This window comes from Brienomyrus brachyistius, chromosome 11, assembly GCF_023856365.1.
Source record: "Brienomyrus brachyistius isolate T26 chromosome 11, BBRACH_0.4, whole genome shotgun sequence".
Taxonomy (NCBI): domain Eukaryota; kingdom Metazoa; phylum Chordata; class Actinopteri; order Osteoglossiformes; family Mormyridae; genus Brienomyrus; species Brienomyrus brachyistius.
The window spans coordinates 3,619,843-3,641,250 of record NC_064543.1 but is presented as its reverse complement, the minus strand read 5'-3'; the positions used below and the strand labels follow the sequence as shown (position 1 = coordinate 3,641,250).

The 21,408-nt window shown below is 38.6% G+C and overlaps 3 protein-coding genes across 3 annotated transcripts; 2 read left to right on the top strand and 1 right to left on the bottom strand.

Moving 5' to 3' along the window:
• Window positions 1–41: 41 nt before the first annotated feature.
• pdcd2l (programmed cell death 2-like) lies at window positions 42–4,179 on the top strand. Its single transcript, XM_049030115.1, has 6 exons — window positions 42–757; window positions 1,218–1,381; window positions 2,254–2,694; window positions 3,030–3,143; window positions 3,546–3,703; window positions 4,004–4,179. The coding sequence occupies exons 1-6, from the start codon at window positions 650–652 to the stop codon at window positions 4,141–4,143; spliced, it is 1,125 nt and encodes a 374-aa protein (XP_048886072.1). The 5' UTR covers window positions 42–649; the 3' UTR covers window positions 4,144–4,179.
• Window positions 4,180–5,834: 1,655 nt separating this feature from the next.
• Window positions 5,835–8,145, top strand: lto1 (LTO1 maturation factor of ABCE1). Its single transcript, XM_049030118.1, has 5 exons — window positions 5,835–6,039; window positions 6,286–6,391; window positions 6,845–6,915; window positions 7,025–7,142; window positions 7,435–8,145. Exons 1-5 carry the CDS (start codon window positions 5,981–5,983, stop codon window positions 7,504–7,506), a joined length of 426 nt encoding a protein of 141 aa, XP_048886075.1. The 5' UTR covers window positions 5,835–5,980; the 3' UTR covers window positions 7,507–8,145.
• On the bottom strand, window positions 8,086–21,319 carry LOC125751389 (two pore channel protein 2-like). Its single transcript, XM_049030111.1, has 25 exons — window positions 20,708–21,319; window positions 18,642–18,697; window positions 18,489–18,565; window positions 18,131–18,308; window positions 17,146–17,262; window positions 16,748–16,854; window positions 16,236–16,308; window positions 16,020–16,119; window positions 15,396–15,461; window positions 14,771–14,835; window positions 14,210–14,310; window positions 13,631–13,712; window positions 13,183–13,269; window positions 12,573–12,692; window positions 12,358–12,417; window positions 12,033–12,161; window positions 11,773–11,816; window positions 11,324–11,423; window positions 10,978–11,049; window positions 10,792–10,862; window positions 10,487–10,592; window positions 10,123–10,205; window positions 9,438–9,519; window positions 9,247–9,338; window positions 8,086–8,673 (listed from the first exon to the last, which is right to left on the bottom strand). Exons 1-25 carry the CDS (start codon window positions 20,856–20,858, stop codon window positions 8,595–8,597), a joined length of 2,298 nt encoding a protein of 765 aa, XP_048886068.1. The 5' UTR covers window positions 20,859–21,319; the 3' UTR covers window positions 8,086–8,594.
• Between the last annotated feature and the right edge of the window lie 89 nt (window positions 21,320–21,408).

Below are 21,408 nucleotides of genomic sequence, written 5' to 3'. Positions count from 1 at the left end.
ACGGCAAACATACAACTTTACGGCCATAGACGTTCAACATTTCATTGCACCACAGCCATCCCTGTGATGGTCTGTTCTTAAAGCGTTTTCACATCTTGCAATATAAATTTCACATTCATCGATTATTTTAAGCATCCTAATACTTTAGTTTTGTTCGGGTGACAGGTATGTTACGGAATTATTAAATATGGATTTATCATTTTGAAAATTGAATAAACCTCCGCTTGGAGCTTCGAAATACTCTCAAGTGTCACACGAAGCAAAATACAACACTGGACGCTTGAAAGAGTTTGAAAAAAATGTTTGTTTAAATAGCTTTATTGATATGGTTATTCGTATTACAGTTTATCCATCTTCCGACCGCACAAGGCGGGTGTATGTCTTACTGCACTGCAGCCCATCACAGGACGCACATGCTTTAAGTCATTAAACTCTCTTACATCTAAGTGAAATCGGTTTTGGTTTCCCAAATATTACTACAATTAAGTCCCCAAAAACTTTGCAGCTTTAAATTTACAAGAACTCGTCAACTGTTCCATATTGTGAGTGCTTTGGCTAAAAATCTCTGCCGAACACATCTTAACGTTTGACCAACACAGAAATTCCGTTCAGTGTAACTATTACTTGACGATGAGCATTTAGGCTGTGAATGAGCATGGCTGCGGGGGACTCCCAGCTGCTGATCGGTCTCTGCGACGTGCCGATCGGTAAAAACTGCACGTCAACTTTTTCCACTAATAAAATCGGAGATCTACCGGTAAGACAAACATCTATACATTATACGCATATATATATATTCATTAATTAAATAAAATGTTACATCTACGGAACTGGCCCAGTTTTTTACACAGTATGTACAGCTGGCGAACACCTTCCCTAGTTATAAAAACACACAACACCTTTTTAATGTTTTGATCTTTAGGTATTTAACATTATTACGCGTGAGCTTAATAGATAACATTTATTTGAACTGAATGAATGTTACTTGTAGGAGTACAACCGTAAAGTGTGATATAATACAAAATGCCAGTCTGATAGTTAGCCGCATGAACATCTCACGTGGCGTAATGGATGAGATAACTTAGCTCAGCCCGGGGATTTGAATCCTGGGCCGGCACTAGCAAGTTCTTGAAAATTAGCTTAATCTTCATCTTATTTCGTTTAAATGACACCATTTAATAATGTCCGTACTGAATTTTCAATTATTTGTCTTCTAGGACCCTCTCCCTGCAGTTTCACTCCGACACCCTTATTGCGCGATCTGCGGCTCTGCGCTTGCGCACGTTGTGCAGGTGTACTGCCCCCTGGAGGCGTCTCGGTATCATCGCACCATCAACGTGTTTGCTTGTCCTGAACAGCAATGCAGTGGAAAAACCGAGAGGTAGAGACAATCGTTAATGTTGTGTGCAAATTAAACACGTGGATTACGAGATGATTTTTGGAAATAAATTGTTTTTGATAATACTTGTCAATTTATATTATGCAGGAGCAAATTTGTACAGTTTACACCCAAAGGGCTCCATGAACTAGGATCAGGAACTTAAGTCCATTGGTATTTTAAATTTACAAATCTACACATCCACCTCAAAAGAATCAAGGCTATGGCAAAAGGTGGCCTTATGAATAATAAGATACTGGTTCTGTAAATTTTTATGCAGTTTTAGCACTTCTTTATGATATCTGCAGCCAATAAATTTTGTTTCATATGTTTTATGTAACTGGATAAAGATATTTGTATTATTTGTAATCCAACAAAATTTGAAAATGTCTGCAAGGTGTGAACAATTTTGCAAGGCAATGTTTGCCTTTGCTTTGAATTCATCCAATTCTTGTGCTTGTAACAGATCAGTGTCCACTATTTCAATTAATGTTTGTCTTTTAGTGTATTCGTTTTATGTTTCTTGTTAGTGTGCTGCTTGTTATATCTGTCAGCTGTGTGACATTTATTAAATGAATGCATCAGTTTTATGTTGCATCCTACTATACATGGTTGCCATAAAACCTTTAGTATTGGAATTGGATTTGTGCATTTAGATTATGTCTTTGTCCTAACATTTTAGCTTTGATATCATGACAAGCAGCTTTAAATAAATCAGTACTGTTTTTGCATGCAAAGCCAGGTGCCAAGATATAACAGCCCACATGCCGATGAACACCATAGCATAAGATGACATGCAGTTAGCGGCTCCCATGAAATGTGTTTTGTGATAGTTATGCTACTTTTTGATTGTGTTTTTTGCATAACATTCATAGCTGGAAAGTGCTACGGTCCCAGTGCCTAGAATCAGAGATCAAGGCAAAGAGTGACAGTCAGAGGATGGAGTTGGCCCAGGTGAAGGAGCCTCCCATGGCAACCAGTGACTGGTGTGAGGGTGCAGATGACTGGGGCATCGAAGAGGAGGAAGGGACAACCGCCAGCCCTGCACACAACCATTTGAGCACTCAGAGCAGCTTTCTGCCTAAGCTGGACGTTAGCTATGGGCTACAGGCCCTTACTTTGACAGAGGAACATCAGTCTGCTTCTGCTAGGCCTGAGTTTGTGTTCCCAGAAGCTTGTGTGCCCATCTTCAAGCCATACTATATCTGTGTGGTGGAAGAGGGGGATATCGATGAACAAACTGACATGGAGGATGCCCAGAGGCTGCTGCGCGAGTATGAAATGAGAGAGGGTGTAGCTGTAACGCAGCTAGAAAGGTATGAAGCATGTAGCCATCATGAGCCAGTTAGAGGTGAATAGTTCAGTCCAGAAAGTAAAAATCCAGACCAGGATTTTGTTGAGTACTCTGTGACTGTGACGGTTTATACTGAACTGTTAGATGGGGGGGGGGGGGGGGGGGGGGAAAATCTTAGTCTGAAGTTTTACTTTCTGGATCTGAAATATCCACCTCCAGAGGAAATATCCACCTCTGGTACCAGTTGTCTGTGTGGAGCCATTTTTAATCACTGCTGGCTTATGTTAGAAGTTGCAAAATAATGTGCCTGTTGGCCCCGTCTGGCTGTTCTTTTTATTTCACTTGTGTTGTGTCCAGTTTTGAAGGTCAAGGTGAGGTAGAGAGATATGAAAAGACTGACGCTAAACATGGAGACAAGGTGTTCTCCAAGTTCATGAAATGCATTTCCCTCTGTCCGAAGCAAATCTTACGGTAAGAAGGTATTTGTAAAATTTATCATGCATAAAACCATCACTGAGTTTGCACTTTTGAGAGAGTTCATAATGCTTTGGTGAAAAAAAATGGCATTAATGAAAGTAGTTCTGCACGCATGATAGTAATGAACTATTTTTTGTATGTGCTGGTATGATTTTGTGTCATATGCAGGGGTTACTACTAGATTTAAGTAATGGATATGCTAGTCAGCAGTTAGTACTGCTGCATCCATTTCTGTTAGAGTGTCTGAGAATAGTTCCTTTTTTCCAGTACTGGTATTTTGGATTTTCAGTTTAGATTCCTACCGGAAAATTACTGTTAGCCACTTTAAAGTGATTTCTGTTACATTGAGTTTAACGTGACACATTTAACTGATCAAAATGCTTTGCTTTTCTACAGATATTCTTGGAACGGGGCACCATTGTTCATCACAGATCCCAGCTCCAGTTTAACACAAACTGTACCACCCTGCAGTTATTGTGGCAATCCTCGAGTCTTTGAGTTCCAGCTTATGCCTGCGCTGGTCAGTTTACTGGAGAGCATTAATTCAACATCAGGTGGGTAGGAAGGTTAGTGTGGCAACTCGACAGAGAAGGCAGATTGAGTGAATTTAACCACAATGTGAACCCTGAATAGTACATAAAGTATTTTAATGACCGATTCATATATACATCTTTATTTAATGCCTTCCTTAAAAATAGTGTGATGTGGCAAACTGCAGCTCTGTGCATTAATATTGTCTGAGTTGGATAAAACCAGTAAATGATGTTTGTAGTTTTAAACGCTTTAGTCCTCCTTTGCATTTCACAATGCTGGCAGACAGCAACCGAATGTCAGATGTTTCCTTTGTCTCTCAGAGCTGCTGCTAGAATTCGGGACAGTCCTGGTCTACACCTGCAGAGGTAGCTGCTGGCAGTCTGGCAGAGACTCACCCGCTGAAGAGTTTGTGTTGGTCCAGAAAGACCCTGATCACCAGCTTTTCTCAGGACCTTGCTAAAACAATGTGAAATAAATTGCTTTATATTCTTCCAAATCCCTCTACTTCTGTCACATACATCCAGTGTCCCAATATTTCCCTGATAACAGCTTGTGCTTGACATAATTGGCAGAAGATCAAGAGTAAAGCAGTAAATCAGAGTCCAGTAAAGTCATCACAAAAAATCCTCTGAAAGTTTCACACAGGGTGCTGCAGAAATATTGTCTCGACTGCAGTCTAGGAGGATGTGAGCCCTCTAGCGGTGATGTCTTGTAAGTTACCACAAATAGAATCACTCTGCAGTTACTGTAGCAATCTTCGAGTTCCTACTGATGCCCGCATTGGGTGGCCTGCTTAGGAGCGATAGCTTGAGATCGGGTGGGGGTGGAAGGTCAGTGTCATGGCTCCGCAGAATGTGAATGTCAGTAAATTTATCCGATATAGCTGTGCTGCCACCTGAAGAATGAGGCAGAACTTGGACAGATTTGTCTGGCGTATGGTATATGAATGTGCTTTGAACGAAAGAGATGACAACTAGTTAGAAATGGCAATAAATGTTCTCAACAAATCATACAACAGAAGACATAGTATTTGTAAATTTCTGGAATAATTCTTATTTACACAGTAATACATTGTCTAGTCACATTGAAATAAGGAGCTCAGAGGGAAACGTGTATGCAGTGTAACTAGTAGAATTTGCCCGGCACGTTGCAAGTATCCAACGGGAAAAGGGCGCTGTAATGTAGACAAGCTCCTCTTGTGATAATCACTACACAGCTTTAACTCTTTGTGGCGGCACTTCTTCGCCATATGAGTTTTAATATATGTGCTCATTTGTGCGAGAACTAAAATACAGTGGACCTTTAACTTCCGAACTCTATTCATTCGCGAGGGCTGGTCGTAACTCAAGTAGGTCGTAAGTCAAGACTATTTTTGCCATAAGAAATAATGGAAATACTGAAAATGCATTCTGAACCTCCCAAAACACCCCTTGCCTAACCTTTTCATAACAAAAAGGATTGTATAATGGGCGTAATTTATCAGAAACTACCAGATCTGCATTTATAGCCCTAGCTTTTTCACAAATTATAGACCATCACCTGCCTTCTGCCGTTCGTTTATCCACACTAATAACAACCTACCTCGTCTAACTGTTGAATGTGACTTAATCATTTGAGTAACACCTTTACCATCACTAGTTTCCTTATACAAATCTTTTATATCTAAGATTGTCCAGATGGTGGGTTTCCACATGCTGTATAGCGAAACCGCTCACACAAACTCCGTTATATTTCTGCACAATTTCCTTCTTCTTTTCGATTGCGATTGCATTCTTCACCTTCTCTTCCTTCTTTAGCTTCTTTTCTAGCTTATTTGGGGCTATTTTAATAGGAATACGCGAAATTGAATATAGAGAAAGCACTGCACTGACCGAAATTACGTCCACAATCAAGAGTATTTGGGTTCAGACTGACGCTTACAAACGCCTCTCGGGCGTCTCAGCTCTTTGTTTACAACCGCACAAGCAAATATACGCTTTGGTCTCGACCGGCATTCGGGTCGTATCTCAATATTTTGGTCGTAAGTAAAAACTAAAAATTTGGTCGTAACGGAAGTTGTTCATATGTCAGGCCGGTTGTAACTCGAATGTCTACTGCACCGAGATACAGGTGTACATCAAGGGGCGTCAAACGACTTTTATTTTGAAAACGAAAGACCGGAAGCTTATTATTTACGGCACTAGCTGCTGTCGTAAAGCAAGCTTGTTTTTAACAGTTAGATACTGTCACTGAGCTGGACTTTAGTATTTTATTTCCAATTTCCAGTAGTTTTAAATTTTGTTACATCATGTAGCAAAATGGCTTTGAATTCTAAAAGTGAAGATATGTTTGATGTTATTCTGTTGGCTGACGACAGGTAGGTAATATTGATGTTTCAGTGAGTATGCGTTCACGATGCTTAACGAATGATGCTATATGATGTATATCAGTATTGCAGCCATTTGGCATTTTTATGTCGGTTAATTAAACCAATTTATTCATTGATTGACGACAGAGAGGCAGATTATTGTACATGACTTGAAGTATGATCTTCTGAAAGGAAAATGCCTTTTAGTGGCAATTAATTTTGTGTATCGCTTGTGACTGCTGTTCTTTTATTCAGGTTCCACATCGAAGGTTACCGGGAAGGTTACGAGGAAGGGACCCGGCAAGGGCTAACCGAGGGAAGAAACCACGGGGGGAGCCATGGAGCCAAGCTCTCACTAGAAGTATGTGTCTGACCTGTCATCGGCGGTGGTAGAACTGGGTCACAAAACCCGCTTGTTCTAGTGCAGACTTACAGCAGCAATACATTTGTTAATCAGAATATTTGTTAAAGCTTTACAGAAAAAAAATCAATTGTGTTTATCGATATTAAGAGGATATAGAGAGACGTTAGTTTTTAATGTGAAGTAATTTTTTGAGCTTTATTAAATATTATGAAAGATTAAATCTGCTTAAGATAATTCAGTAAATGTCTAGTATATTTAGTTTCCCACATGTGCACGTCCTGATAGCTTTTAGACAATACGCATCTCCATCAGTTCTATTGTGATATTGTATATTATATTATTTAACGTGTAATTTATTACATTAAAAAAGTAACGTTATTTTTAGAGGTTTTATGAAATCATTCTTATTGACACTTTAACCGCTGTATTATAAATTGCACGATTTATTAGGTGTCATTCTACTACGGATTTGCTTTGACTTGGAAATGCCTTCTTCAGAACAGCACAGAGGTCAAAACACAGTAAGAGATGGTCTTTCCTCAAAACTTTGTAAAAACACAGATACGCCTCACGGAATCTGCTGGCGTACTTGATGTTTTTGAATATTTCGTGTATTTGTTTTTATAATAGGAAGAAACTCAAAACTCTGGAGACCCTGCTTGCATTACTCCAGAGCTTTCCGTACGATGATGCCCAGTATGAAAACCTACAGGAAGACATAACAAAGACTCGTGCAAAATTCAGACAGGTATGGAAACCAATTCAGGATGTTTAGGCTGTTCTGCAGAGTAAAATGTGTGAGTTGTACTCGTGGATGCAGGACTGTGCTAAAATGATATCCGTATAATTATCAGCAATAAAGCTGATGTCAGGAGGTGAAAAGCAGTTGTCTGTGACATATAATTAACTTGTGCAACTAATTTTGAGCACCATTACTTTGTTTCCTTTAACATCTATTTTTAAGTTATAGTTTTAAACTTAGTATTTTTGTGATCATATCTCTGATGGAATTTTTACTTTGAGATCTGTTACTCTTTCAGGTCTGTTCCCTCCTAAATGTGCTGACTGATTTCCGTGAATTTGTCGGTACAGCTGGAGGGTTGTCCTTTTGAAGGATCGCTGTTTGCTGGAGCAGGTTATTAACTCTCACAGTGCACTAAATAATATCTGAGAAAGCCCAGCATCTCTTTCCAATTTGGAGTGCGTGGAACGTGCTGGGACCTAAGGTACTGTGGGTCAGAGGAGGTCTGTGGGACAGTCGTCAGCTCTAAGGATACCCATTGTTCTCCTGTCATCGTTCCTTGCATTTGGACGGGATTTATACACCAATAAATATATGCTGCTTTCATGGCATCGAACATCACCACTCCTTACATAAATACTGTGTTCTTCCTGATGTGAACCTTTGGAAATTAGTGTATGTCTTGGTGATTTATTTCATTCTTTGTATATCTGTAAAAATGAGAAACGGCTTCAGTGTGCAAAACATCAGTTGTGCAAGAATTTAACATTGTGGGATCTTTAGGATCGGATACACAGTATTATTATGGCAGAACTTATTCCCTAATCCTGCAAAGAAAAAAAAATGTATATTACCATTGATCACCAAAAAGTGCATTAGCCAAGGATTCACGGATTTTTAGAACCTTAAGTTCTATTGTGCAGAACCAAAGTAACCATGTACCATGTGATTATTTTTCAAATCAGGATTGTAATTAAAGGATTGTAATAAACAACCCACCTAAAAATTTTGTTACTGTACATTTTCATCACTCACTGATAGTGTTACACTGAAGTAAAATACTTAACCAAACTGTTTTTCAGCCAGCAGTAAAAGTAAAAAGTGCAACACCAACAAAATGTATATACAGAGTGACAAGCATGGCTTTTAAAGTTTAAAATAATATTACACAAATCATAATATAATAGAGTGATAATACAGTGACAACAGTATAATAACAGTGATATTTCAAGATATCAAGTATTAAAACTACCTATATACATGTATGGGAGAGGCAATAGCAAGATGGAAGGACTGAAATTTTTACATCCGAATTATGACATCTATTTGATGGACATTATTATAAACTCCTAAGTGTATGGTTATAAAATCCACTCAGTCTGGTTTTGTTAAATTGTCCCTGAATGAGCAGGAAAAGGCTAAATGCCCTGGGAGCATCAATAATTGATACATGATGGTTCACTGGATGAGAAGCATGTGGGGATGCTGGTGGAGTTGTGTCACTAGCTCTTCCTCCGTTGGTTCCTGTATGTGGTCTCTTAATGACGACACAAAAACACAACAGAAAAAGGTCAGTAGGTAATATCAGTAAGTATGCCAAGAATCACAGGACCGAAGATAAAGTAATTTGGAAGAAAAAAAAATAATAAACCAATGGGGCAAGACTATCCATAGGGCAAAGAAAAACATCTACATCCGTAATTCTGGGTTAAGGAAGCCATCAAAAATGGGTAGGAAGCCTTGTGGAATTATGGAAAAAAATAAAGCAGAGCCGAGCTTAGCATTAAAGTAAAAATGGCCCTGACCATCATTATGATTTCTGTATTTGTTTTTTCCCTGGGACAGAAAAATGACAGATTTAATAATATCCTGATGGATAAAAACTAGTTTTCATGAGATAACACCGCTATGAACAATGTTACATGAATGTGATTAGTTAGCCAACTGCAAATGGTAAGCATTGTCCGGTTAGAAGGTAAGTGTAATGTCAAACACTAACGATGGAATGCAGTATTTTGTAAGCTGTAGGTCTTTAAGTTTATCCTGCAAAACATTCAAAAAAGAAAAGAGAAAAAACAACAGTAAAGATTATTTAAAGCCTCTGCTCTACCTGAACATTAGTTGTACCGTCATCTGGCATCCAATTCTCTCATGGTCTGAATCACTGCAACCATAGCTACGATCCCATTTGTGGATGAAGTTCTGGAAAAGAGGGAATTTCAATTTTTATTCTCACTACTACTATACTCACTACCAATTTCTCCCTTATACAATGATGGGAAAAACAAACTCGGGATTCACCTCTAAGATCAAGGCCACAAACAGGTTCACCCACATGACAGAAGATGTCAGCCACCAGCACACAAAGTAGAGTTTTGACCACCTTCAGAGAGAGCAGAAGGTTAAATTTATTGATTCTATCATAATCTGCCATGGGTTATTATTAGATACCAAGAACAACAACAACAATGATTGGTGGTGCTTTACATTAACAGCACCTTCATAATGCATTCGTTATGCATTCATAGAAAATTCAGTCCACCTTAATAATGCATTCATAGAGCATTCATAAGCCGCATGTAAGTATACCACAACATCCTAACATACTTTAAAATACACTAATAACAAACATGATTTGATTATAATGTTTGTTATTGTCATATAATGTTTGCTACTAATGTTTATTACAGCTGTTAAAGCATGTTAGGATGTTAAAGTGTACTTACATGCTGCTTATGAATGTTCTATGAATGCATTACGAAGGTGCAGTTAATGTAAATCGTTCTACATTACTTTTAAAAAATCTGGTATTAACCTAAAAGTGCCATTTATAAAGATGAATAGTTACTATTGGAAAAAAATCTACATAAGTAGGCCGTCTGATAAATGAATATTTATAATAATGAATGAGTAAAGATACAAACAGGGCCGCCTACCACAGTCATTCATTTGAATACGGCATCGCCACGGTGCCCTATGAACTTACTCATTAGTCTGTCTGGCATAGATTTCCATGAAGACTTGCCAGTTGTTCACTACCATGATGTTGTACAGAAGCACTATCGTGGACTGGGCACAACCAATGGGAGGAGAGCGAAAAGACCAAGAACATGAGGATTGGTACGGCAGCCAACCAATAAGAAAACAGAGTAACACACTTGGCAGAACTGTTACTGTTAATAATGAACATGCCTTAAATACGGCTAGCACTGTAGACTGACAGTTACTGTACGTACTATTCAAACAGAAAATATTTTCCTTCATTCCATACACACTGCTTTCTCTAAATATTTAACCATAATAAAAATGTCCAGGATTATATTTGTTGCTTGTAATTTTACAATACTCACAGCAAAATCATCAAAATTGTTTGGCCAGTAGCCTAGCTGTTCGTATGTCCCACATTGTGCCGTGTAGTTAATGGTGGTATTTGCCAGACTGGCGTTGGTGGTTGTACTGAAAAAGACACGTCTCATATATGTAAAATATGTTAATATACCTGGTCATTAATGCACCAAATTTTTGTTCCCATTGGCAGATTCTAAGAAAAATAGAACTGAAAACTTGGCTAAATGTCACCCAATACAAAAATCACCCGAAAAAATGTAAATGTAAACGAATAATAAGCTTTTGAACAACATTTTGGCCTTCTTACTTGTTTGATGTTGCTGTGATTGATCCCTGAAACAGCCAAATGCCAAGCACAGCGAAAACGTAGTACACCACCTTAGAGAAATGTTAGAGAAGAGGGAGACACATTTATTATCTGTTAGCTTGGAGGCCATTTTGAAGGCTATAAATGACGTACTTTTCAGTGAATATATCATGGCAAGCTACTTACCACCAAGATCCCAGCAAATGCCCTGAGGTTTTTGACCAGGTCCACCAGAGTACTGGCTACCAGGGCCATCAGCTACAAAAGTACAAACACAACAGCTAAAAATAAAATGTGTGGTTCATACTTATATATATATATATATTCATTTCTATAGATTTTTTTTTTAATGATATTACATAACAGGCTGTTCAAAATTAATACGGCGTTTGGGGAGATGGTTCCTTTAGTAAAGTAACTGCCACAAGGTGACATTATACAAAAATATTAAATGCAAATACATAACTTTAAAAGTTCAGCATCATTCTCTATACTGGATGTAGAAATAAAATAAAAATGTCTGTTTGGTTACCTTGATGTTTGGAATGATTCTGAGGAAGCGGAAGACGACTAGCATGTTCACCAGACGGACCATCTCCCACAAGGAGAGAATTCCTGGCTGTGTGGGAAACCTGGAACATTTTTTTTCCCTTTCATTCTTTTTTATTTTTAAATATTTCGAGATATGATCTTTTTACATCATCTCAATTAAATCAATTAAAATCCTTTCTTTTATTTAAATTATACTATAGAATATGATGGCATCAATAACAAAAATCTATGAATATCTAAAAATCTTTGATGACATAAGGAGTACAGGTAACGGAATGTGATCCAGCAGATATACAGACACGGTGATCCTAGTGCATCAGATGAGGATCTAGGTCTGGTGACCATGGAGTCTAATATTGTAAGAAGACCCCAGTAATAATTAACAGCTTGTAAATATGGAGAATGAATAATATCAGTAAAAATACATACCGTTGTGAAAATCTGTAAGTAGCAAATATGGAGATCTGGAGACACTTTTGTTGCAAGAGAAAGGAAAGGGGTGGTACGTTACAATATGAAGAAAATGACTTTTAAGGCACAATGGATTCTTTCAGGTGCAGAGCAAAAGCTTCAAAAATAAAGATGCTCGTTGAATGTCGATTTTTCATCTAAAATAATGTGAACATAAACTTTTAACATTTCGAGAATTTGTAAATTGAGTCAAATTGTAAAATGCAGTCTGCACATACCAGGAGAAGGACTGTCATTAACCCATCAAAAATATTGCTTCTGTAAGACAGGTATCCTCTCAAACCCAAGGAAAATATTTTCAGTCCCGTCTCAGTTAGGTAATACAAAATGAAGAAGCAGTTTATGGCCTAGAAAAAAAAGTAACAAACAAATACTGTAAGTACTGTACTGCAAAAGTGGCCTTTGTGATGAGACATGGATACTACCATCCTCTTTCAGCATTAAGTGACTTTTTTTCAGAGTTCAAAGTAAAAATCCATAAATCCACATAATAATATACAATGTTTCCTTTCAAAACCTGCTTGGGCTCCAAACACCACTTACCCCTAGATAGTAGTTATCTTGATCTGAAATGGATTTCTCAGAATCGACTACCAGTACAATCTGAAAAATTAAGAAAGGAGAAAAGCAGAATATACTTCAAAGATTCCTCTACGAGACGTCTATTAACAGTAATACTCACCTACGGAAAGTTAATAATCAGTTTATTTGTATAAAAGGTTTCTTAAATGTTTCATTATTAAGGGTGCTTGGCTTACGCATATGCAGATGACATTGGTGAGCGCCACCACATTCCCCAGCACAGTGAAGTAATGGTGGCTGAAGACAAACTGAAGTTTCTGAAGGATCCTGTAGTTATACTCAGGTAATGAAGGATGCTGCGGGGAAGAAACGTTGTACCACTTTACGATGAGGCTCCCTTTTGCCACTTATAACGGTAGTAACTCGACACAAAAAACAATGTGTTACAACTTGTTTATAACAGTCTATTAATCAGTCCCACTCCCACCCCCACCCCAATACCCTAAATACACACAGTACTGTCACACTATTTATACGGACACCATACCATCCATATCCATATCTCCAGCTTTACAATTAATGATTGACAAATTGTTACAACCAAATTAATAACCTGATTATAAACCATTCATAAACCCTTTGTAAGGGTCGTCTTATTGTAAAGTCGCACTTTAAAAACACACATGGTACATATATATGGTTTCACATACTGAAATCTACAGCTAAATGCTATATATTCCTATATAAGGAATGGTCGACTCTCTTTTTTCCATGGCATTTATTGTAGAAGATGAGCATTCCTACTGACAGAATATGTATGTCCTAGAGGATGTGGTAGATGGATACCTCCTGGATGTGGTCCTTGTCCAGCTCGTCAAAAAGCCTCTGAAAATCTTTGCCTTGAATATCGCCACTGGAAAATTGCTGGACTTTCTGATTAAAATAAGGTCAACGGAGAAGGGTTACACTAAAAGGTTAGCAGGAAAACAACTCAGGGACAGTTACACTGACACATTAATGGCTGAACGCACCACTGAACAAACACCAGCTCATCACAATACTATCTACATCAGTGTTTCTCAATCCGAATCCTTGGGGACCCACAACAGTCCACGTTTTTTTGCTTCCTCTCAGCTCTGCAAAAATGTGGACTGTGTCAGACATCCACTACCTGTGGGTGCCCGGGGTTGGGAAACACGGATTTACAGTCCTAATCGCCCAGCTTAACCCATCTATCCTTAACCACCCTGCTCACAATCCCTTTTACACCAATACCCATGACTGCAATTCCTACCGCCAGGATGGCTAGTCTGTGGTAAGATTTCATGTGCACCTTCTTCATCACCTTCAGCATGGTGTCCACCTGCACACACTGACTTGGGGAAAACGACAAGGAATACACACACATTACAATAGTATGGCAGAAGTCTGACGGTAAACTCTAAAAGCCCTCTTTCATAATCAGATCTGTAGTGATACACCTTAAATATCCATAGAGAAATAAAGCATTATTTGATTTTTACTTTTTATTGTTTTACTGCGAATACTGGGGTGAATTCAGGGGAGGTTTTGAAATAGTTAAGCTGACACACTTTGACAGATAAATATCATAGTTTTACACTAATATGAAAATCATTTAAACAATTTATTTAATTGCCTCAGTCTTTTTCACAGTGCTGTATATGCACACCAGAAATAAAAATATTATTTAAGCTTAAAAAGAGAGAGGTAAGGAGCATGTGCTGATGACACGACAAACCACCTCAGGGAGGAGAACCACGTCATGCTAAATTAAATTCCTAGTATTGTTAATAATATGACCGGAATAACAAGTACACTACCTTTAGGTATTAGGTAAGTTACAAGTACTTACATGTGCTCTTCAGTCTGTGTTTTGGCTTGCCCTCGGCACATGACCTCGAACGCTGCCCTGATCCCCAGCCGCCTCCTCAGTATGGATGCCTGGATAGACATCTGTGAAGTAAACAGATGGTAAGTGCCTGGACTTGAATGGCTCATTAAAGACTACAGTATCAGCATATGAATATATGAAGGGCCTCATTGCAATTTGCTGGTCATTTTGTGTTTATGTTCTTACACTGTTTCCTACATCCGGTGTCATATGATCCTCAATACTGGCAAACTCTTAATTTACTCTAATTACTGTAATACTCTAAATAAAGGTATTGAATGTGTTATTTGAGAACTGGCTATTTTTTCATTAAAAGAAACTTACACTTTGGTTAATGTTTAATATTGGTTTATCATAACCATGCGCTGGTAAGAAAATGGAACATAGAAGAAATATTGCTTCAGCTTTGATTGTTGCAGGTTGACAATGTTAAGCCAATTTAAAAATAACAATAAAAACAGGTTTCTTAAATGGGGGAAAGTTTTATAAACTGTGGTTATATAAAGCTAACACCAGGCTCACCAGTAAGTATCCTCTGAACTGGTTGTATATCACAGCAGTAAGAAGATTCATTAAGAAGTAGGTTCCTAAAAGAGTTCAAATAAGTAATAATTAGAAAGAAATGAATTGTGGCTTCTACACAACTTTCAAATAAATAAAATCTCTTTGAGTCAAATGACGGAAAAGTTGGCACAGACTAAGAATCTCTTACCATCACATTAGACAGCAAGGGTGAGATTTTCATAGTGATATGAAATGTGTTTGGTTGTAGGAATGAAAATATGTTTCACTAATCTAACTGGAGAACTTCCTTCCAAAACCCTACAGAAGTTTCGCAAAATTAAGACAAGTAGCAATGAGCAATGGTTCCTTTTGGATCCCTCTGCCCGAGGCCCTCAACATTCTGTTTAGTATGGAATATGATGTCTTCTTTCCTGGACACTTAAGGAAAAATCTGCATGCATGATTAAATGATAAGGATTTAACTAAATAATTATGTACACAAAACCTTTGAGTAAGGTGATGTTCTCTGAACTATATTCAGAGGCACTCAGAAGTTCGTTGCAGTCTTTTCTGTACCTAAAATACTCTGGTTAACTCTAATACCAATATACATATATACTGCATATATACTCTCAGTACTTACCAAAGCCACTGAAGAGGATGAAGAAGATGGAGTATCCTCGGCTTAAAGAATATGCTGGAATCATCACTGGTTCATAAAAAAGAAAGTTAAGCAAGTGAGTAAGTTTGATTATTTGCCGAGGAAAGGGAGTGAGCCAATGGCAGGCACTCCATCGTCACACATCCGGAGCTGCAGCCCTCACTCCCGACCTTGGTTTCATGTCTGCTTAGCTTTTGGAGTTGATGATCTTTCCCTTATTTGTACAGGCTTGCTCCTCCAGTCCAAAAAATGCGATTGGGGAAACTGGTGTCCCTAAATTGCCCATAATGTGTTTGTGTGAGTGTGAACATTGTGATAGACACTTGTACCGTACGGTTCTTGTGATAAGCTATGGCCTTAATGCATGCAGATTCTGGAAAAGTGGTGTTGGGTTAGTTAATTATGCAGTAAATTAATTTTTTCAAGTCACTCATAAATTCAATATCACAAATGAAGAATGTCCACTTTAAAAAAAATGTTGTATACGTACACTAATTCATACAAATGCTTTGTATTTAATTTGAAATGGCATATGTATGCAGTTTATTTTCTAATTAATCGCATACTTATATACAAAATTATGCAGCCCTGAGAAAATGAACCTACCGTCAGGGTTGTTTGCAGTGGTAAGAAGCACCAGTAATGATGTTATGGATTGTGGTAAGTTTTGGAAATATCCTTCCCATTCTCTATTGTCATCTGGGTCCTAGGCGAAAACAGATCCAATGCCTATAACGTTTATCAGTTAAACTGGGGGCATTTTATTGATGACCTTTCTGAATGTGCTACGTAGAGAATGACTTAAAGAAGTAAAAATCATACCTCTCCCCTGGCAAAGATCAGCATTCCAAACATGGTGAACAAGCAGAGATGCAGAGCGATCAACAGGATCACACTGGGAAAGCACACAAACACTTATTGGGTCACTTTGTATCTTTGCATGTATTGCCTGCTGTTAAATAATGAGGGAAAAAGCACTGGGTACTAGTGATGTTCAGCCAATGAAGACACTCATATAAAGTAGTGTTTCCCAATCCGGTCCTTGAGGACCCGCAGACAGTGCATGTTTTTACTCCCTCCCTGCTCCCTGCCAAACACCACATTTTTGCTCCCTAAAGTAGTGTTTCCCAGTCTGGTCTTCGGGGACCCCCAGATAGTCCACATTTTTGCTGGGAGCTGAGAGGGAGCAAAAACATGGACCATCTGTGTCTCCAGGGTCTGGATTGTGAAACACTGCAGCTATGGCTGTAATCCGGGGTATATTTGCCAATGACGAGAACATTTGTTTGGCAAAGCTATTGCACATATGCTTGATTACAAGCAGCATGAAATACCTTGTGATTTCTGGAAGTGTCCTTTTGATGCATTTTAAGGTTTTTTTCATGAGGGATGAGTTTTGAAGGAGAAAGAACGGCCGGAAAATTCGTCTGATCTTCAAAGTCTGCAATTTGAAATTCGTTATTTGACATTTCATCAAACAATGACAACATAGTTTTGAACCTCATAATATATATTCATTATACCTTATAAACCTATGAGAGTGCAGGTATTACATATCATCTTAATGTGCAAAAGTATACATTATGTTACATTATGTAATTTGGAAAATCTTAAATTTTTAAAGGACTTGGGAATTTACTGCCACGACATGCTATAGCATGATATGAAAGATGCAAAAATGATATGAAAGATGCAAAAATTTCACAAGCTAAACTAAGTGACACATCCTCACCTCACTGCAGTTCATGCTCACTGATAATGTCCAATCAATGACAGACATTCCAATGACTACGGCATACCCAATCAGCCACTTGTTCTTCTGAAACTCCTCCCATCCAAAAAGGTAACTCTACCAATACAACGAAGATATCACTATTAACCCCATAAACATACACACAGTGCCAGCATTAGTGGGTAAACTTGCTCGTCACTCAAACAGCCTGTTCCTACAAACAGCAGATTATGTTTGCAGATTTAATCATCCAGTTGAGCTGTACAGCAGTTCCTGTATTCCAGCGAGCGTATAATTTGACATGCATAGATCATTCACAACGAATTAAAATTTTGAAATTGTGGTCTTAAGAGTTGTGTTACTTTTACTTTAATCACGTGATAGGTGTTATCCTAAATTGCACCAGCCAATGCAATGGCTGATTTCACCGGCAAACTATATATATATAATTTTTACAAAATGTGGCCATTATGTTAGCTTTAACATTTAACATTTCCATTTAAGCATTATGTGGCAACACAGGGCTGCACGGTGACACGGTGATTAGCCTCATACCTCTGCAACTGCAGTTTGAGGCACTGTCCTTGCTCTACGTGTGTGGAGTTCTTATGTTTGCCCTGTGTTGTTGTGGGGTTTCCTCTAGGTACTGCTGTTACCTCGAAAGTCCAAAAACATGCAATGATAAACTGGAGTTACCAAATTGCCCATAAGTGTGAATGTGTGTCTGAATGTCCTGCAAAGAGCTGGCGCCCCATTCTCGGTTATTCCCTGCCTTGTGCCTCTGGGATAGGCTCCCGACCCCCGCAACCCTGAATAGGACAAGTGGGTATAGAACGTGGATGGACGGATGTGGAAACACCGCTCTACATAACTGCTAAAGATAAAATTATGTAATCCCTGTGTAGCTGGCCATGAAATTTCAAAAGCATGAAGATAACATTGCAAAATACTATGGAATTAATTTAGTATTTTCTTGAACAGTTACCTTCATAGACAGGTCAAGGAGAAAGATGATGAGACACACAATCTCAATGCTCTCAGTCAACCCACATGGGGGCTCCCAGGGAGGTTTCTTATATCGCAGATCAGAGGTGAGGGACAGAGAAGAGGGTTTCTCTATGAATGCCAAACAGAGGATGACTGCAATGGCCAAACCAAGACCCCTACACACACAGGGAACAGAACCAAAAAGCACCATCATGTCAACTATTCAGTAAGCTGATGTATTACTTGGTTATAGTGCAAAAAAACACATACACTTTTACGCCTATTATACTTGCCATAAAATTTTGGTCCCACCAGGGGAAAATCATCGCTAAATAATGGCCATAGCTCAAGCTTACCACTGGCAGATTCTGGAATAGTACCATCGGTAGAAACGCAGTGATCTTGAATCGACACGATGGTTGATGGACCGATACTATTAAAAAATATTTATTTCAGAAATAATGCAGAAAGATAAAAAACACTGAAGGCAAAAAATGAGACCGCCTTACCTGTATGGCATCTTCAATAAATACGACTGCTTGTTGAATGTACAGGTCTTCCTCATCTTGAAGACACAACAGAAAATTGATGGCAAAAGATAAGAGTTTGGACGGGCTACAGAAACACTTCCAGTCCATGGAGCTACATAACTGATAAGAAACTGGACTTTTCCTACTACAGTCCTGTATGTGAAACACCAGGCAGTTCAGAACTCACACCAGGACCAAGCTAACGTATTTATGGAGCACTACAGTTCTTATATAATAAGCATTCATAATTCAAAAGAATATTTGTCTATCCTTTTTTTCATCTTATCAGTCAATTAATAATTCAAATTGCAGTTTGGCATGCATATTTTAAGTTCTATTGCCACAGTAGCCATTTATGAATCTCAGACTCCTATTTAATAATATAAATGAAGCTAGTTGTTCTCTTACAGTGCTACTTCTAGGAGTGTATATATTTCATAGGGTTTAAAATTCATTAATAATTTAAAAACGACTCTCCAGTTTATTATTATTACTATTTTGACCTCTTATTCCCTCCCATAAATCAGCTGAATGGATCTGGCTGCTTCCACTGTAACTTAATCTTCTTTCCACATACTACAGCAAACCAGGCAACACAGGTGACAAAGATGTGCAAACCACACCAGGACTACATCAAAAAGCAGAACACATGGTTTTGCTTTTGTTGAGAACAAATTCATCAATTTTTTCCCATGAAGCCTAGCACTAAGCGAAGGGAGAGATGGTTGTTTATTAACCTATACACACGATAGCCAACACTGATACGGGATAATTTTAGACCTAATTGTGAAAACAAGCATTTAAATATATTGCACTCAAGGAGGAATGTGAGGAACGAGGAGGGGGATTAGATACTGTCCACATCGAGGGGGAGGGTCAGGTGATTTTACTGTGTTTTCTATATATTAGTGTGTTGTACTTTGGTTTTGCCAGTAGCTCAGCCTAGAACGTCCAATATTTTGGACATAGTTGCCAGGGCAGTGAAATACCTTCCTGTGCAGTGTCCTTATTTTGCCTTACCCAACCATGCTAAATATTTACCAAATATCCGTCTCTAAATAGGTAAAATGAAATCTTTGTGTTAAATGGTTCTCTTTATCAGGCCTTCCCATAATATCTCCAAAAGATTACTATAACTGTGTAGTTCATATCAGAGGTATAATTGGCACGGATTGCTGTCACTAGCTTACTGGTTTTGTTGGAATGTGCTATAACAATGACCATGGACAGTGTTGGCGGATCTGCTTTCAAAAATACCAGTTACTTTACAGTGGAAAAAGTTAAGCTATAGCAAAGCTACCCTTGGGAGAAAATCTAGTGAAGCTACTTTTAAAAAGTAGTTCAAGCTATAGCATATAGTGACCAAACCGGTTTGTGCTTTCCGTTGTAACACCACAGTAATGCCGCGGAAACTCTACACTTTGACAACTCTCTGATAACTGTAAAGCGTAAGTTATAAAAAGAAATAATAATAAACTTTGGATGACTCCGTTTTGTAATGGTTGGTAAGGCTGGGTTTCTTCTTTCCCTGGGTCGCTGTGTGTACTTTTTAATTTGCTTTAAGAAAGGAAATCTAGACTTCTTTAGCTGAATACATTAGAAATATTATCTTTGTCTCTTCGTGTTTTGGACGAAGGGTTTAACAAATGATCAGCATATTATGTAAACCTTTAGGTTACCATAACATCCAAAAGCTGTTTTCCTTCGTTGTATACTTCGCTGACTCTTTCGGAAACGTTCGTTTACAAGCGTAACGACAACACAGGAAACACTGATTAATTTACAGCCCAAGACGGGGGACACCTCTGTACCGGCGGGGACTCGAACCCGGTTCCGACAAACTTACCAAACAACAGAGTTAACATACCACTGTGCCAACATACCGGCTGCAACTCACACCTTGACTTCGGAATGTGTTCTTTATTATTACGTTTCTTAACTATGGTGCAGGTTACCTAACGGCATTTCTTTACTATTCATACTGTCTCACATTGTATATAATGGAACATTTTGTTCACAGGTGTCCTGCCGATGTATGGACTTACCACCCTCAATGCAGCAGGAGTCTCTATGCACGGAGTACGACAAACGCCGGGCTTTAGGCGTCTCTCCGCCGCCGTGGTTACTGCTGGAGTGACATCCGCGATCGACCGAACTGCGACTCAGACGCGTGCTTAACAGAGGCTGCTTTTCCATGATCGAAGCGCCTAAAGACGAGATAATGACCACTCGCCAGTGCCAGAAGAACGGAAAAAGCAACCGAAAGTGTTCGTTTTCTTTACAGAATAAGGCGGTGACCCGGTTAGGTGTTTGCGGCAGTCAGGCACTGTATAAATGTGGCTACACGTCTGTTACCTCGAAAGCCATTTTAAGGAATATCAGGAAACGCAGGACACTATATGCTTATTGAAACTTCCTCCAGTCGTGTCTCCGCCTCATACTCCACTTCTCCTTCAGTTGTACTCAATAAATTGCGCCACTCTGCGTCTCTTTGTATTGAGAGATACCAAGACAGACGAAGCGTTATAATGGGGTAAATTGGTCCAAATTACTTAAGATAACACTCAAAGGAAATAAAATCTACATGGTCGTGTGACCATGCTGAGGAGAAGTGAAAGGGCGTGATCAAACTATATACTGTATCCCGGAGATTGTATGCAAATCGCCACTCCGCCCTGAAATTAATACAGTAGATTTTGAAAGAACTTGCAATATGCATTTAAGTAGTTCTGTTGACTTAAGTTTC

Excerpts from the sequence above, each read along its gene's own strand:
- pdcd2l (XM_049030115.1), top strand. The coding sequence starts at position 650 with ATGAGCATGGCTGCGGGGGACTCCCAGCTGCTGATCGGTCTCTGCGAC. Across the intron at positions 1,382-2,253 it reads TGCAGTGGAAAAACCGAGAG|CTGGAAAGTGCTACGGTCCC; the intron begins GTAGAGACAATC and ends TAACATTCATAG. Across the intron at positions 3,704-4,003 it reads GAGCATTAATTCAACATCAG|AGCTGCTGCTAGAATTCGGG; the intron begins GTGGGTAGGAAG and ends TTTGTCTCTCAG.
- lto1 (XM_049030118.1), top strand. The coding sequence starts at position 5,981 with ATGGCTTTGAATTCTAAAAGTGAAGATATGTTTGATGTTATTCTGTTG. Across the intron at positions 6,392-6,844 it reads GAGCCAAGCTCTCACTAGAA|GTGTCATTCTACTACGGATT; the intron begins GTATGTGTCTGA and ends ACGATTTATTAG. Across the intron at positions 6,916-7,024 it reads AGCACAGAGGTCAAAACACA|GAAGAAACTCAAAACTCTGG; the intron begins GTAAGAGATGGT and ends TTTTTATAATAG.
- LOC125751389 (XM_049030111.1), bottom strand. The coding sequence starts at position 20,858 with ATGGAAAAGCAGCCTCTGTTAAGCACGCGTCTGAGTCGCAGTTCGGTC. Across the intron at positions 15,462-16,019 it reads CACTGCAAACAACCCTGACG|TGATGATTCCAGCATATTCT; the intron begins GTAGGTTCATTT and ends TTTATGAACCAG. Across the intron at positions 8,674-9,246 it reads ACGGTACAACTAATGTTCAG|AGACCACATACAGGAACCAA; the intron begins GTAGAGCAGAGG and ends GTCGTCATTAAG.